General features: G+C 31.6%; 1 protein-coding gene across 9 annotated transcripts in view; it reads left to right on the plus strand.

The window, feature by feature from the left end:
- Positions 1-13,254, plus strand: part of MYO16 (myosin XVI) — an 899,069-nt gene that overhangs the window by 609,638 nt on the left and 276,177 nt on the right. For all 9 annotated transcript variants that reach the window (XM_074299517.1, XM_074299521.1, XM_074299522.1 and 6 more), the window contains one exon: positions 621-693. In XM_074299517.1, coding sequence (XP_074155618.1) covers positions 621-693 — 73 coding nt within the window. The remainder of the gene's footprint in view (positions 1-620; positions 694-13,254) is intronic.

The following is a 13,254-nucleotide window of genomic DNA, read 5'->3' on the forward strand; positions in this document are numbered from 1 at the left end:
GCAAACTTTGGGGAAATAATATTTCTCTATCTTCTGACTCATAATTATATCATGTTGCTTCTCACACTTATAAAATTTGTTTAGATTTTATTCTAAAGTATAATTCTTCATAGAAAAATTCTCTTCTAGAGATATTTGCTTAATCACTTCACAGTGTTAGCAATAAGTTAATGAAGAAAAATCAAAGAGGACAACGAAGTGGATCTTGATTCATGGTATTTATCATTTGTTCAGGCCATAAAAGTATCCTGACTTATTAAATATAGAAAAGTCATCATTATTATTTGGTAGGAAATCTCTGACTTGACTTGACAATACAAAATGCTTTTAAAAACCTCACCTAAGGATGATCTTGACCAATTTAACTTTATTTCAGTGGCAGAAATATCACTGTTGCTTGTGCATTACACTTTTTTTCATTTAATATTTTTGGCTGTGTCTTTAAAATTAACATTCCTTGAAAACAAAAAGCATATCTTTCTACCAATTTTTATTTAGTGAAAATTCATGATGATATGGCTAAAGTAGTATTCATAAAAGTATTCATAAAACAGGGAGAGGCAGAGGGAAGTAAAATATTTTAATAAATTATACTCAGGCATTCAATTTTACTGTTTCAGTGTACAGACATTGGAAATTGGAATACTGGACATCTTTGGTTTTGAGGAATTTCAGAAGAATGAATTTGAACAAGTAAGTAGCATTATTTGTAAGTCATATGCACTTAAATTATGTTTTAGGTAACTCAGTTTTGATCTTTTAGGTTCAGAAAAACATAATATAATCTTTGGATGAGAAAAAAAAAGTTTAAAATAAGTAGTTTACTTTCTCTGGATGCCATTTAAAAACTGCATTTTTGTTCCTACTACTATTACTACTACTACTACAGAAAAAAAAAGGAAGGAAGGAAGGAAGGAAGGAAGGAAGGAAGGAAGGAAGGAAGGAAGGAAGGAAGGAAGGAAGGAAGGAAGGAAGGAAGGAAGGAAGGAAGGAAGGGAGAAAGGGAAAGAAAGAGGGAGGAAACATATTTACTATGTCCCTAATCTTTGTGTTAAGCACTGGAGTTACAAATAAATAGAAAATTAGAGATAGCCTCTTTCTTCAAATAGATTATATTCTTATGAAGCAAGGCACCTCTTAAGGTGAACTAAAGAGTAGAGGGAGGGAATGGGTGGAAAGAAATTAATGGGTACCAGGCTCAGTAGTATAGTTGTGAGGAGTATGTGTGTATATTGGAGGGCAATGAAAACAAGTCCAGTTTGCACCTTTCCACAAAATGGAGATTGTAATAAAATAGGTTGTATTAAACAGGCCTTTCAGAGGAAAATTCCTTGATGAATAGGCTGCAGGGATATTAGTACATTGTAAGACAAGGAGCCCTCAGCTGCTAAGGGAAGTTCTAGCATGAAATAGTAGTAAGAGATAACACTTTGAATTCTAGAAGAATGAATAAAGTACTATGAGATAACATTTATTTAACTTGTTTACCCAATTAAAATGTTCATAGTGCTTTGCATATATCATCTCTTTTGAACAGAATGCAGCAAATGCATTACCACAATTTCAAAATTAAATTTAAATACAATAGATGTTACCACTTGAAGGTGTATGCTACCTGAGTTATGCTGATTGAAATGAATATTTAGTGAGGAGAAACATTGCTTAGATTTGAAATTTTATTGGAAACATTCAGGAGCCTCAGGAAAAAAAAATTAACAAGAATCAAAATTATATGTTTTGCTAAATGTTGTTATTAGAAGAGTAATTCCTATGTAATATTTGTGGGATTTCAAAATTGGGAATGATCATCTATTTCAAATTTATTTTATAGATGAATAAACAGAAGCCATTTTGGGGAAATGCTTTACACAAGGTCACACAGATTGTAAATGGTGAAATTAGGATTCATGCAAAAGTCTTTAGATTCCAGTCTTAAAGTCTTTTAGACTATATCACTATTCCTGTTCAATGATGACATATCTAATGAATCAATCTACATTTTACAAACCCAATTCAGTTCATAAGTTTCCACTTAAATCCATAATATGAAAAGGATCTACTTTGAGGAAGGATGTACTCAGCTTCTGTTTCCTTCTCAACATCTTTATCTCCTCTTTCTTTTAATGATCCAGAAGACCAGAAGTATGATGTCTCATCATTATAAACATCATAGCTTGCATGAGAATAGAGTCAGTCAGAGAGTGCTAAATGGAAAATAAAAGTCCTCATATTCAAAGATCTATTGACTTCTCTTCCAACAAGGAAGATTAAATGTCTATTTATTAATCTCAGTCACTCAAGTACATTCTATCAATGGATAAATGTGATATCTGTGATGAGTTTTGCATAGTGCTTAGCACATGGTAGGTGCTTAATAAATTATTATTTTTACTTCCCTATACTGGGGATTGTACCACTTTAACAATGTCTTATAAATCATAGGAATTTTCATATAAATGACCTGATAGAACCACAATTGGAGAAGAAGAAAGGAAATGAAGAGTAATGTTATGCCTGACCTTCTGAATAAATAATACATTTTAGGGAGATTTATAGAGACAATGTGATGCAATAGATTTATAGAGACAATATGACATAATGGAAAAATCATTGTATCTGGAATTTGAAAAGACCTGAATTCATATCCACTTTCATGAGCTATGAAACCATAAGCAAATTATTTCTAAACCTCTCAACTTCATATTTTTCATATGAAAACAATATAAATCATAATAGTCATAGTATTATGACTTAGGGATTATTATAAGAATTAAGATAATGTATATCAAGTATTTTTAAACCCTAAATTTTATTATTTCAAAATATATGCATATATTATTTTAAATAATTTTGAATTTAAAATACATTTTAAAATATTATTCCCTCTCTCTCATCTACCTGTACTGACTGATAAGATCTATATTGGAGCTAACTTTTCTACCAATACCTATGTGCTTGGAGAGCAAAGATCACTATATGTTTATATTAATAGTATAATCTGTGGCCTTGGTCATAAGAGACAATGTCCCCCTTAGGACAGATGTAAGTTTTTACATTTCCCTGTTTAATATGATATCAGAGAGCTCATTCAAAAGTGCTTAGAATGAATCCTGTCTCTTTAAGGTAGCTTATCCTATTTTGGTATTGGAATAGGATAATTTTATTGCTGTTTTTATATTACCTTATTCATCTTGCTTGCTGCTAAAATATTTTAATTAACTATGAATTTTATTATCACTGAAGTTTGAGGTTTTATGTAACAGAACTATAATTTGTTCATATGAAAAATGAATAAATAATAAATCCTAAGTAAAACCTGAATGTCACTTTCATGAAACTATGAGTAATTCTTAAGCCTAGACTTGGTTGCATACAAATTATGAAATGAAAAGGAACATTTTTTTGAAAAAAAAAACTCTTGATCTTCCCAGTTTTCTTTTGCTTGTCAAACATAATAGTGTGTAGTAGTCATTTAGGAGGATATAATCCCTTTCTTTGAGCAATATCCAAATCCCATTTTACTCACACTGGATTTAGCAAATCCCTATTGTTGATTCTGAAATCATTAAAATATTTTCATTTATATAGTAATGTGTTTTTAGAAGACTAAATTGCTAACATACTTGAGGGTTTCATCATTCTTTAACTCACTCAAAATTTATTTTTTTTAAGTTTTTATCCAACATTACTTTTCTAACAAGCAATTTTTTTCAAAAAGTATTTCATTGTTAAAAAAAAAAATCAAGTTAATTATTTCTGCCTAAATTTGATACTCTTTATTGACTAAATTAACCAAAGAAGCAGAACTAAACAAAAATATCCAAAAGCAAGAATAAAAATTAAAGGACTTGACCCTTCTTTACTTTTCCTTTTCAGAAAATGAGCTCAATATGTTTTTCTTCCATACTTATTCCTATTGAGAAGCTTGTCAAAAAGTTAGAATAGAAACAGATTTAAGTATACAGATAAGTACTCCAGAATATGCCCCAAATCAGCCTTAAGTAGTTACATCATATTATCCCTCCATTAGTGCTGATATAAAAAGTTAATGTTTTTCAACTAAATGAAAATACTAATAAAAGCTCCCTTGCTTTCACTGGTACATTTCTGCTTCTCTTCATCCTCTAAAGATTTCAGAAAATTCTCAGATGAAGTAAATGTTTGACAACTATTTGATTAATCAGTGGAAAGAGCCATACGAAGTAATTTGTATTCTAGAATGGGTTATTTTTTACCTGAATTTGGCACTATTCATTGATTAACCAAAATAACTCACTATTTTACTTCATTTTCAAGTAGATATAGAGTGAATATTATCTCTTTTATTAGAAAATTATGACATACTAAAAAGTTAAAAATATTTCATAATTCATTGATTATAAACCATTTATAACTATACCCAAATAGCTCATCTAAATATCACCTAGGTTTGTAGATTTATTCATGGAAGTTGTAAAGGAATCTAGATGTCAATCATTGAGTCTGGTGGCTAATCATTCCCTCTATTATAAACCATGCCTATGAAATAGGTGCTATCATCACTACTTTGCAGATGGGAAAACTGAGTCAGAGATAAGTTAAGTGACTGATTTGCCCAGGATCACACAGCTAATAAGTTTATGAGTCTTGGATTCAAACTAAAGTCTTCTTGACTTCAGATTCCATCTGCTGGGCCAACTAGGTCCTTCAAGTAATAATGTTCTCAATTTTTTTTTTCAGTGATAGCAGGGAAGGTAATAAGTTACCTTCCTTAATTCATATATGAATGTTTTATTATTTTTAATGTTTTGTTATCTTAAATAATTGTGAAAATTATAGTAGTAATATCACAATAGGAAATATTAATGATGTGTATACATACTAACAATCCCCAAATTTCTCACTGGACATGACAGCCAAATCCTTATGAAACAGAAGCTTTGTTGGAATGAATTGTAGTAAAATCAAATATTGACAGCATGTTGTAGGAATTTAGAGGCGAAGACAAAGGTTTGTCAAAACAAACGCCTGTGCCTTGGAAGATAAAACTGTGATTCATCACTGCTGACCCAAGCTTCCTCCAAACTAGTTTCAAGAAAGTTGACAAGGACTTGGAGAATTTCCCTGCTTGTTGGTCGTTTTCTAAAAATTTAAAAAAAAAAAAAAAAAAATTTACTGGAACTATAGGTCAAAAACATCTCAGTTAAACTTAGACTGAGCCTAGACATAGGAGGAAACCAGGAGAGTGAAATATGCCTGATTGAACTTTTTGAGTTCATCTTATAGTGAAACAGTAGAACTTCTTTATTGTCCATGTCATTAGAAACATTCATCAAGCATTTAATTATGCAAATGCTACCCTTGGCACAATATGCAAGGAGGATATGAATCTATTGAAGTCTATGTCTACTAGGAGTTTACAGATAGGACTTCTTTTCCTTTTTGTATTAAAATTTCTTGTGGTTACATGAAATACTTAATGTATCAGTATTCTGTTTCCTGGGAAGAACAAGTCCATGAAATTTCTATTCCTTATTCATGGTCCAATCCTCTGGAGTCAAAAAGCAAAATATTACTTCTTTCAGATGACAGCTCCATAAATATTAGACGACATCTGTCATGCCCTCCCTGTCTTTTCTAGAGTAAACATTTTTACACTCTCAATTTTTATATTATATATCCTCTAACTCTAACTTATATTATACGTCCTCCTTAAATAGTTACCCTCTAGATTCTCTCTAGTTAATTAATGTTCTATTAAAATGTTGTTTCCCCAAGCTGAACAGACATCTGAACTGGAAAAAAAATGTAGTAGAACTATATATCTCATATACTATATCTAATGAAACCTAAGATTACATTATTTGGAGGGGGCTAGAAAGTCTTTTTGAAAAAAATTGGTAAACAAGCTATAACAATTATGTAAAGTAACAAAATCAAAAGGTAGATCCATTTCACATGAAGCATGTGTGGCATTTGTATGATCCTTTCATTTGTGACAGGGAAGAGGGAAGAAGTTGCATAGTGCCTACAATGTGCCAGATACTATAGGTACTTTGTACATATTATTTCATTTGATCTTCCCCAAAATTTTATGAGATGCATGCCATTTTATAGTTGAGGAAATTAGAGGTTAATTGACTTGGCCAGAGTCATGCAGCTAGTAACTGTCTGAGACCAGATTTGAACTCCAGTATTCTTGACTCCAGTCTCCGTGCTCAGATTATTACCAATATGTAAACAGCTCTTGCCAGTAGGTTGAGGATTGATTAGACTAAGAGAAACCAAGTATGATTTCTTTCAAGAAGCAAAGACAAGGAAGAAAAGAAGTTTGCCAAAAAAGATTTTTAAGGCAAACTAAAACTATATTTTTACTATATTTAATATTTATAAAACTATATTTAAAAAAAAAAAAAAAAGTCCGAGGACCTCACTAAACCATCCAATCGGTAGTAGCGACTGGCGGTGTGTACAAAGGGCAGGGACTTAATCAACGCAAGCTTATGACCCACACTTACTGGGAATTCCTCATTCATGAGAAATAATTGCAATCCCCGATCCCCATCAAGAATGGGGTTCAACGGGTTACCTGCGCCTGCTGGCATAGGGTAGGCACATGCTGAGTCAGTCAGTGTAGTGCACATGCAGCCCCAGACATCTAAGGGCATCACAGATGATTTTTAAATATATACATATATATATATATGTAATTAATTAAAATAGTTTACCCTATATACCTGCTGAGACCAGCTAGGAATTGTCATCATAGCTTAGTTCAAATTGAAATAGCTCAAGGACTGTCTCTGAGTGAAATATAAGTAAAAGATTTATAAAAGTAAATGTTAAAATAAGTGTATTTTAAAACACTAAATATTCAAATTGAACATAAAGATTGTTTTATTTTATTTAATTTTCTCTTTTGACACATCATAACAGCATGGCATGGAAGTGACTGTGTTTTAGTGGGCTAATGCCAGGAGAGGGCAAGTTCAGGAAAGTTTTACCATGCCATTATACATCCTGAGCAATACTTCTGCTATTCATGGATCAGCCTAAGAATGTTAAGTTTCTTCACCAGAAATTTGGCTGCTTAATGAATAATTTGGAATGAATATGAGAATGGATAAATATGTAATATGACCCTGAGTCCTGTCAGTCACTTTTACCACAGTGATGATAGAAGAGTGACAGAAAAAAAAAAATGACAGGTGTTGAGGCTCAGTTTTCATGATACATAAGAGTATTAATTTAAATATCTTCTTCACGAAAGATATTTGTATGATAAAAAAGTTGATGAATGAATGTAGGATTTGAGTGATATTCATATTGATATGAAGAGTGGCATCACTCCATGAAAAGGAAGAAATAAAGAATTATAACTATGAAGAAAGACAGCTCACAATCTCCCCATACCCAAGAATAAAATAAAGGTTTTTTTGTGCCCATAGGCAGAAGACTTATTATTTCATGTAATATTTAACTTTATAATGTTATTTGTAAGTGTACACAAATCTATAAAGATAATAATATATACTACCATCTGTTGAGAAGAGATGAGAGGAAATGTCCTATAAAGACCCTAACAAGATTTTCCAAATTTGAAGGCAACTTTATAATTTCGATGTGAAAATATTCATAGGGAGGGGCAGCTAGGTGGCACAGTGGATAGAGCATCAGCCTTGAATTCAGGAGGACCCAAGTTCAAATCTGGTCTCAGACACTTAACACTTCTTAGCTGTGTGACCATGGGCAAGTCACTTAACCCCAGCCTCAAAAAAAGAAAGAAAGAAAGAAAGAAAGGAAGAAAGAAAGAAAGAAAATATTCATAGGGAAGAATAATAAAAATATTTTGAAAACTTTGAAGTCAAAGTCAGGGCCTATTTTTTTATGTCTTTCCTTAGTATTTAGCATGTGTAGTAAGTATATAACAGATGAGTGCTTGCTTGCTGAATTAATGAGTGACTAGTTCTAATTTAAGAAACAAATAAGACCACAATAAAGTAATCAACAGTTTCACTCTTATGCATCATGAATGATTTATTCAATAAACATCCAGAAAGGTGCATGCATAAAGCATTGCACAAAAATATACAGAATTGAATTTCTTTTTATAGATAGCAAATAACTAGTTATCAATCTAGCAATCATTTTAGAATTAACTGGTTATGGGTTAATAAATTTCCAACTGTTTGATAAATAAGGAATAATTAGATGCTGCATGCAGTTAACACTAGCTCCAACTCAACTCTGACATATTTTTGATAAAAAATGAAAAAAAAATGGATACAAAAAGAGATATTGACTCATTATTACTATTTTGTAGAAAAGGTTAATTAACACATAAAGTCAATGCAAGAAAAGACCAAAAGAAGACTAAAATTGTTTCCATTAACTAATGCCTGATTTCCCTTCCCAGCACAAAGGCAAGGCTGCCAAAGACAATATCAATTTAGAGTACAATATTATTTTCTAGAACTTTATTTACCTCCTTAACTTCTTTCTTATTTATTTTGTGGTTCAATTTATCTAGTTCTGAGAAAGCAAGATTGAGATTCCCCACTAGTATAGTATTGCTATCTAAATCTTGCAGCTCTCTATACTACTGTACCACTTGGTGCATATATGTATAGTATTGATATTACTTCATTATGTATGGTAATATTTAGCATAATGCAGTTTCCTTCCTTATATCTTTTAATTAGATCTATTTTTCCTTTTGCTGGATCTGAGATCATGATCACTAACCTTGATTTTTTTTTTCACTTCAACTGAAGCATAATAGATTTTTGCTCCAGACTTTTATGCTTACTCTGAATGTATTACTGTGCTTCAAATGTGCTTCTTGTAAACAACATATTGTAGGATTCTGGCTTTTAATCCAATCTATTCTATGCTTCTATTTTATGGGAGAGTTCATCCCATTCACATTCACAGTTAAAATTACTAACTGTATTTCCTGCCATCTTGTTTTCCTCGAGTTATGTTTTTCTCTTTTCTTTCCCCCTTTCTCTCCTCCCCAATATTTTGTTTCTGACACCTCCCTCAAACAGTCCTCCCCTTATACAGCCCTTCCACCTTTCTTAAAACTTTCCACTTCTACTTCTGTTCTCCCTTGGATTAGCCTCCCCCTTTCATTTCCCCTTTCCCTTCCTACTCTTTAGAATGAGACAAGTTTCTCTATGAAGCTAAATATGTCTGATATTCTTTTTTTGAGCCATATCTGATGAGAGTAAGATTCTCACAATGCTCATCCTCTTTCCTTATTTCCCTCAACTGTAACAGGTCTTTTTTACCTCTTTGTGAAATGTAATTTACCTCATTTTAACTCTATTTTCCTCTCCTTCTAGTAGAATTCCCTTTCCTCCTCTAGTTTCCTTTATATAATCACAATAAAATTAAATTATATCAGCACCTTCTAAGTATACCCATAACAGAGATGCAGATCTCAAGAGTTAAATATATCATCTTCCCATATAAGGATATATGCTTTCTAACTTTTTTATTTTTCTTTTCTTTCCTTTTTTTTTTTTTTTTTATTTTACCTTTTTTATGCTTCTCTTGAGCTCTGTATTTGAAGTTCAAATTTTCTGTTCAGCTTTGGTCTTTTATCAGAAGTAAATGAAATTCACCTGTTTCACTGAATGTCCATCTTTTTTTTCCAAAAAAAATAATGCTTAACTTTGCTAGATAGTTGATTCCTGGCTGTAATCCAAGTTCCTTTGTCTTTTGGAATATCTGATTCCTGTCCCCTCTATTCTTTAAAATGGAAGATGTTAGGTTCAGGGTAATACAGATTGTGGCTTCTCAATATTTGAATTATTTTTTTCTGGATGCTTGCAATATTTTCTCCTTGATCTGATAATTATAACATTTAGCCATGATATTCTTTGTATTTTTCATTTTTGGGGTCTCTTTCAGGAGGTGGTGAATTTTATCAATGGCTATTTTACCCTCTACTTCTAGGACATTGGGGCAATTTTCCTTAATGATTTCCATTATGGTTTTCAGGTAGTCTGATAATCCTTGGATTGTCTCTCCTGGTTCTATTTTCCAGGTCAACTGTTTTTCCAATGAGGTATTTTACATTTTTTTCTATTTTTCATTTTTTGGGATTTTGTTTGATTGATTCTTGAAGTCTCATTGAGTCATTCACTTCCATTCAATTCTGAGTTTAAGGTAATTATTTTCTTCAGTTACCCTTTTTATTTTTTGCATTTTTTGCATTGGGCCAATTTAATTTTTAAACAAGATGTTTTGTTCATTGTGCCCCCCCATTTCACAAATTATGTTTTTCAACAAATTAGTTTCTTTTTCAACTCTGTTTTGCAAGAAGTTATAAGCTATTCCCATTTTATCAAATCAATTTTGTAAGGACTTAAGTGATTTTTCCATTTCATTAAATCTATTTTAAGGAATTTTCTACAGATAATTTCTTTATCCTTTTTAAAAACTCTCTTGTAAAGTTCTCATTTCTTTTCTCCATTTTCCTTCTAACTCTCTTTTAAGATCCTTTTTGAATTCTTCCAAGAGGGCCTTGTATGCTGGAGACCAACTCATATCACTCTTTGGGGCTTCCTCTGGAGACAATTTGCCTTTAGGATCCTCAGGGTTTGAGATCTGTTCTCTTTCTCCATAAAAGCTACCTATTGTCAGAATTATTTTTGCTTTTTTGCTCATTTTTTTAAAGGTTGGGGTCTACTCTTAGGGAGATTGTCCCAATCTTCCTCTACATATGACATTGGCTTTATGCTGCCTTGCCCCAATGCTGATGACTTCCTTCTGCTGCGGGGTCACATGGCCAAGTCTTGTGTTATTCTGGGATTCAGAAGCTCACCATTTGCCTTTTGTATTTTCATTGGCTGTCTCATATCTAATTTGCTGATCCATTAGCTTCTGAATCAGGACAGAGCAGCCATTGCTACTGTATTTTAGCTAAGAGCCTACTAATAGATTATTCGGCAGTCAGACACCACACTGCACCTCTGCTCAGCTGCCCCTTCCCCCTGCCTAATTGAAACAGAACTTTTCTGAATTTCTTCCAAAATATCTTCTGCTTGAAATTTGTGACACTCCAAATATCTGTGGGTTCTGTCACTCCAAACAGTTCAAAGGCTTGATCTAGTGTTGATGTGTGAGATTTCAGAAAGAACTCAGATAAAATCTGTCTACTCTCTACTATCTTGACTCCACCATCTAGTATTCTTTTCAAAATGTTTTCAAAATAGTTTTCATTTTACTTTTATTTTCACAGTTTCTACTATGGTGCAATCTTATAGTAAATGTTCAACAAAGGATCATTTTTTTAAATAAGACTGAAGAAAAATTTCCAGGTGTCTGACCCAACTAAATTAGATCATTAGATAACATTTTAGAGAAAACAGAGAGGATAAGAAACATATAAAACAGAATGGTTCTGCAAGTATTAGTTTAATGATATATTCTCAGTGAAGATAACAATTAAACTATTATATTACAGACTTAATTATCTATTGTCTAATGTGCTATCTAATGATAATGGCAACAGGACTTAAATAAACAAAATCAGAACAAACAGATCTGATCAAATATGGAAGTTAACTACATTAGAGGAAAGATTTTCCAAGATATTATAAAAAGAAGAAAATTGGAAGAAAATGCAAAAAACCAACCAATTAATCAACAAATATTAATTAATAAATTACTGTATGCTTGCCTTTGTGCTAGGTGATAAAGCTTTTGATCAAAAAATGAGATAATACCTATTCACAAAAATGTTTATCTTCTATCAATGGAGATAACATGTATATATATAAGTGTATAGGAAGTAAGTGCACAATAAATTCAAACTCAAGTAATTAGAGAGTAGAAGGTTCTAATTTTAGGGTATCAGCAAGGGCTTTCCATAGAAGGTATAACTTGAGTTATCTTGAAGGAAGATACAGATTTTTTTTTTTTTTTTGAGAAAGAAAGGAAAGACTATATTTTAAGCAGGTAGGATAATCAGTACAAAAATATAGAGATGGGAGATGTAACACCGCATATAAGGAACACAGAGAAGGCCAGTTTGACTAGATCTACAGTGTAGGAAGTGTAGCAATATATAATAAGATTAGTTAGATTGTGAAAGAATCTAAAAGAAAAAGAAAACTATTTTATTCTAAAGTCACTAGGAGGCCAGTGGAATTATTGATTAAAGAAAACTGGAGTTTTTGAATAGGGAGTGATATAATACATGGAGGTTATTCTTGGCAAAGTTTAAATAAAAGAATATTTCCCTATCAATAGGTTCTTATAATGTTCTGATTTGCAAATTGTAGTTACAATAGATGCTTATAATAGTACATAATATTTTCAGTAAAAATCATAGCTTTTCAATAAAAGTGATTCTAAAAGCAAGTAAAACATCAATTTGGGAGAAAAAAAGACATATTGCCCAATTTAAGAATATCAGTTTACAGGAAGTCTGTTGAATGAGTCCATTAGAATCTCTAACTTGAACACTCTAGATGGAAGAAAAGAGGGAAACAATTTTGAACTCAAAATATTGTAAAAAAACAAATGTTTAAAATTTCTTGACATAATTGGGAAAAATAAAATACTATTAGATTTGTTAATGATTTTTTTTTTAAAAAATCTAGATCAAGAAATGTGGAGATGGCCCTGGATGCCATGGGAGACCTTGGCATTTTTAAACTAAGGTCTTTAACAACTCTCAGTTTGACTAAAGCAATACCCAATTAGTGTTTAAGGCAAGGTAAGAACTGAGACGAAGTATGGCTTCTTTTATCTAATCAAAAAAAGAATCCAATATTGATTATCTGGAAGAAGAAATATAAAAGACATCTTCAAATTTCTATGACCAACATAGATGTGATGAACCAATCATAGAGCAAGCACTAGTTAAAAGAAAAAAAAGTATAAACTTTATGGCACTAATTTTTCAATGCCATTGCTCTAGGGCAGCTAGTTGGTAGAGTAGATAAAGCACTGGTTTGGGAGTTAGGAAATCCTGAGTTCAGAGCTCATCTAATCTGAAAGAATGACTAGTTATGTGACTAACCACCATGTGCCTTAGTTTTCCAAATTGTAAAATAAGGATTATAATATTACTTATGTGAAGATCAAATATAATAATATTTGTGTAGTAATTAACACAGTACCTGGCATATAGTAGACACTTAGTAAATTCTTGTTTCTTTTTTGTATAAAAGCATAAAATAATAGAATGGTTTATGTCTGCCTCTTTGAGTTTTCATAATGGAAAAGGCTTAATACTCATTTTAAATTACCCTTTAA

The sequence above is a fragment of the Sminthopsis crassicaudata genome, chromosome 3, assembly GCF_048593235.1.
Source record: "Sminthopsis crassicaudata isolate SCR6 chromosome 3, ASM4859323v1, whole genome shotgun sequence".
In the NCBI taxonomy this organism is placed as follows: domain Eukaryota; kingdom Metazoa; phylum Chordata; class Mammalia; order Dasyuromorphia; family Dasyuridae; genus Sminthopsis; species Sminthopsis crassicaudata.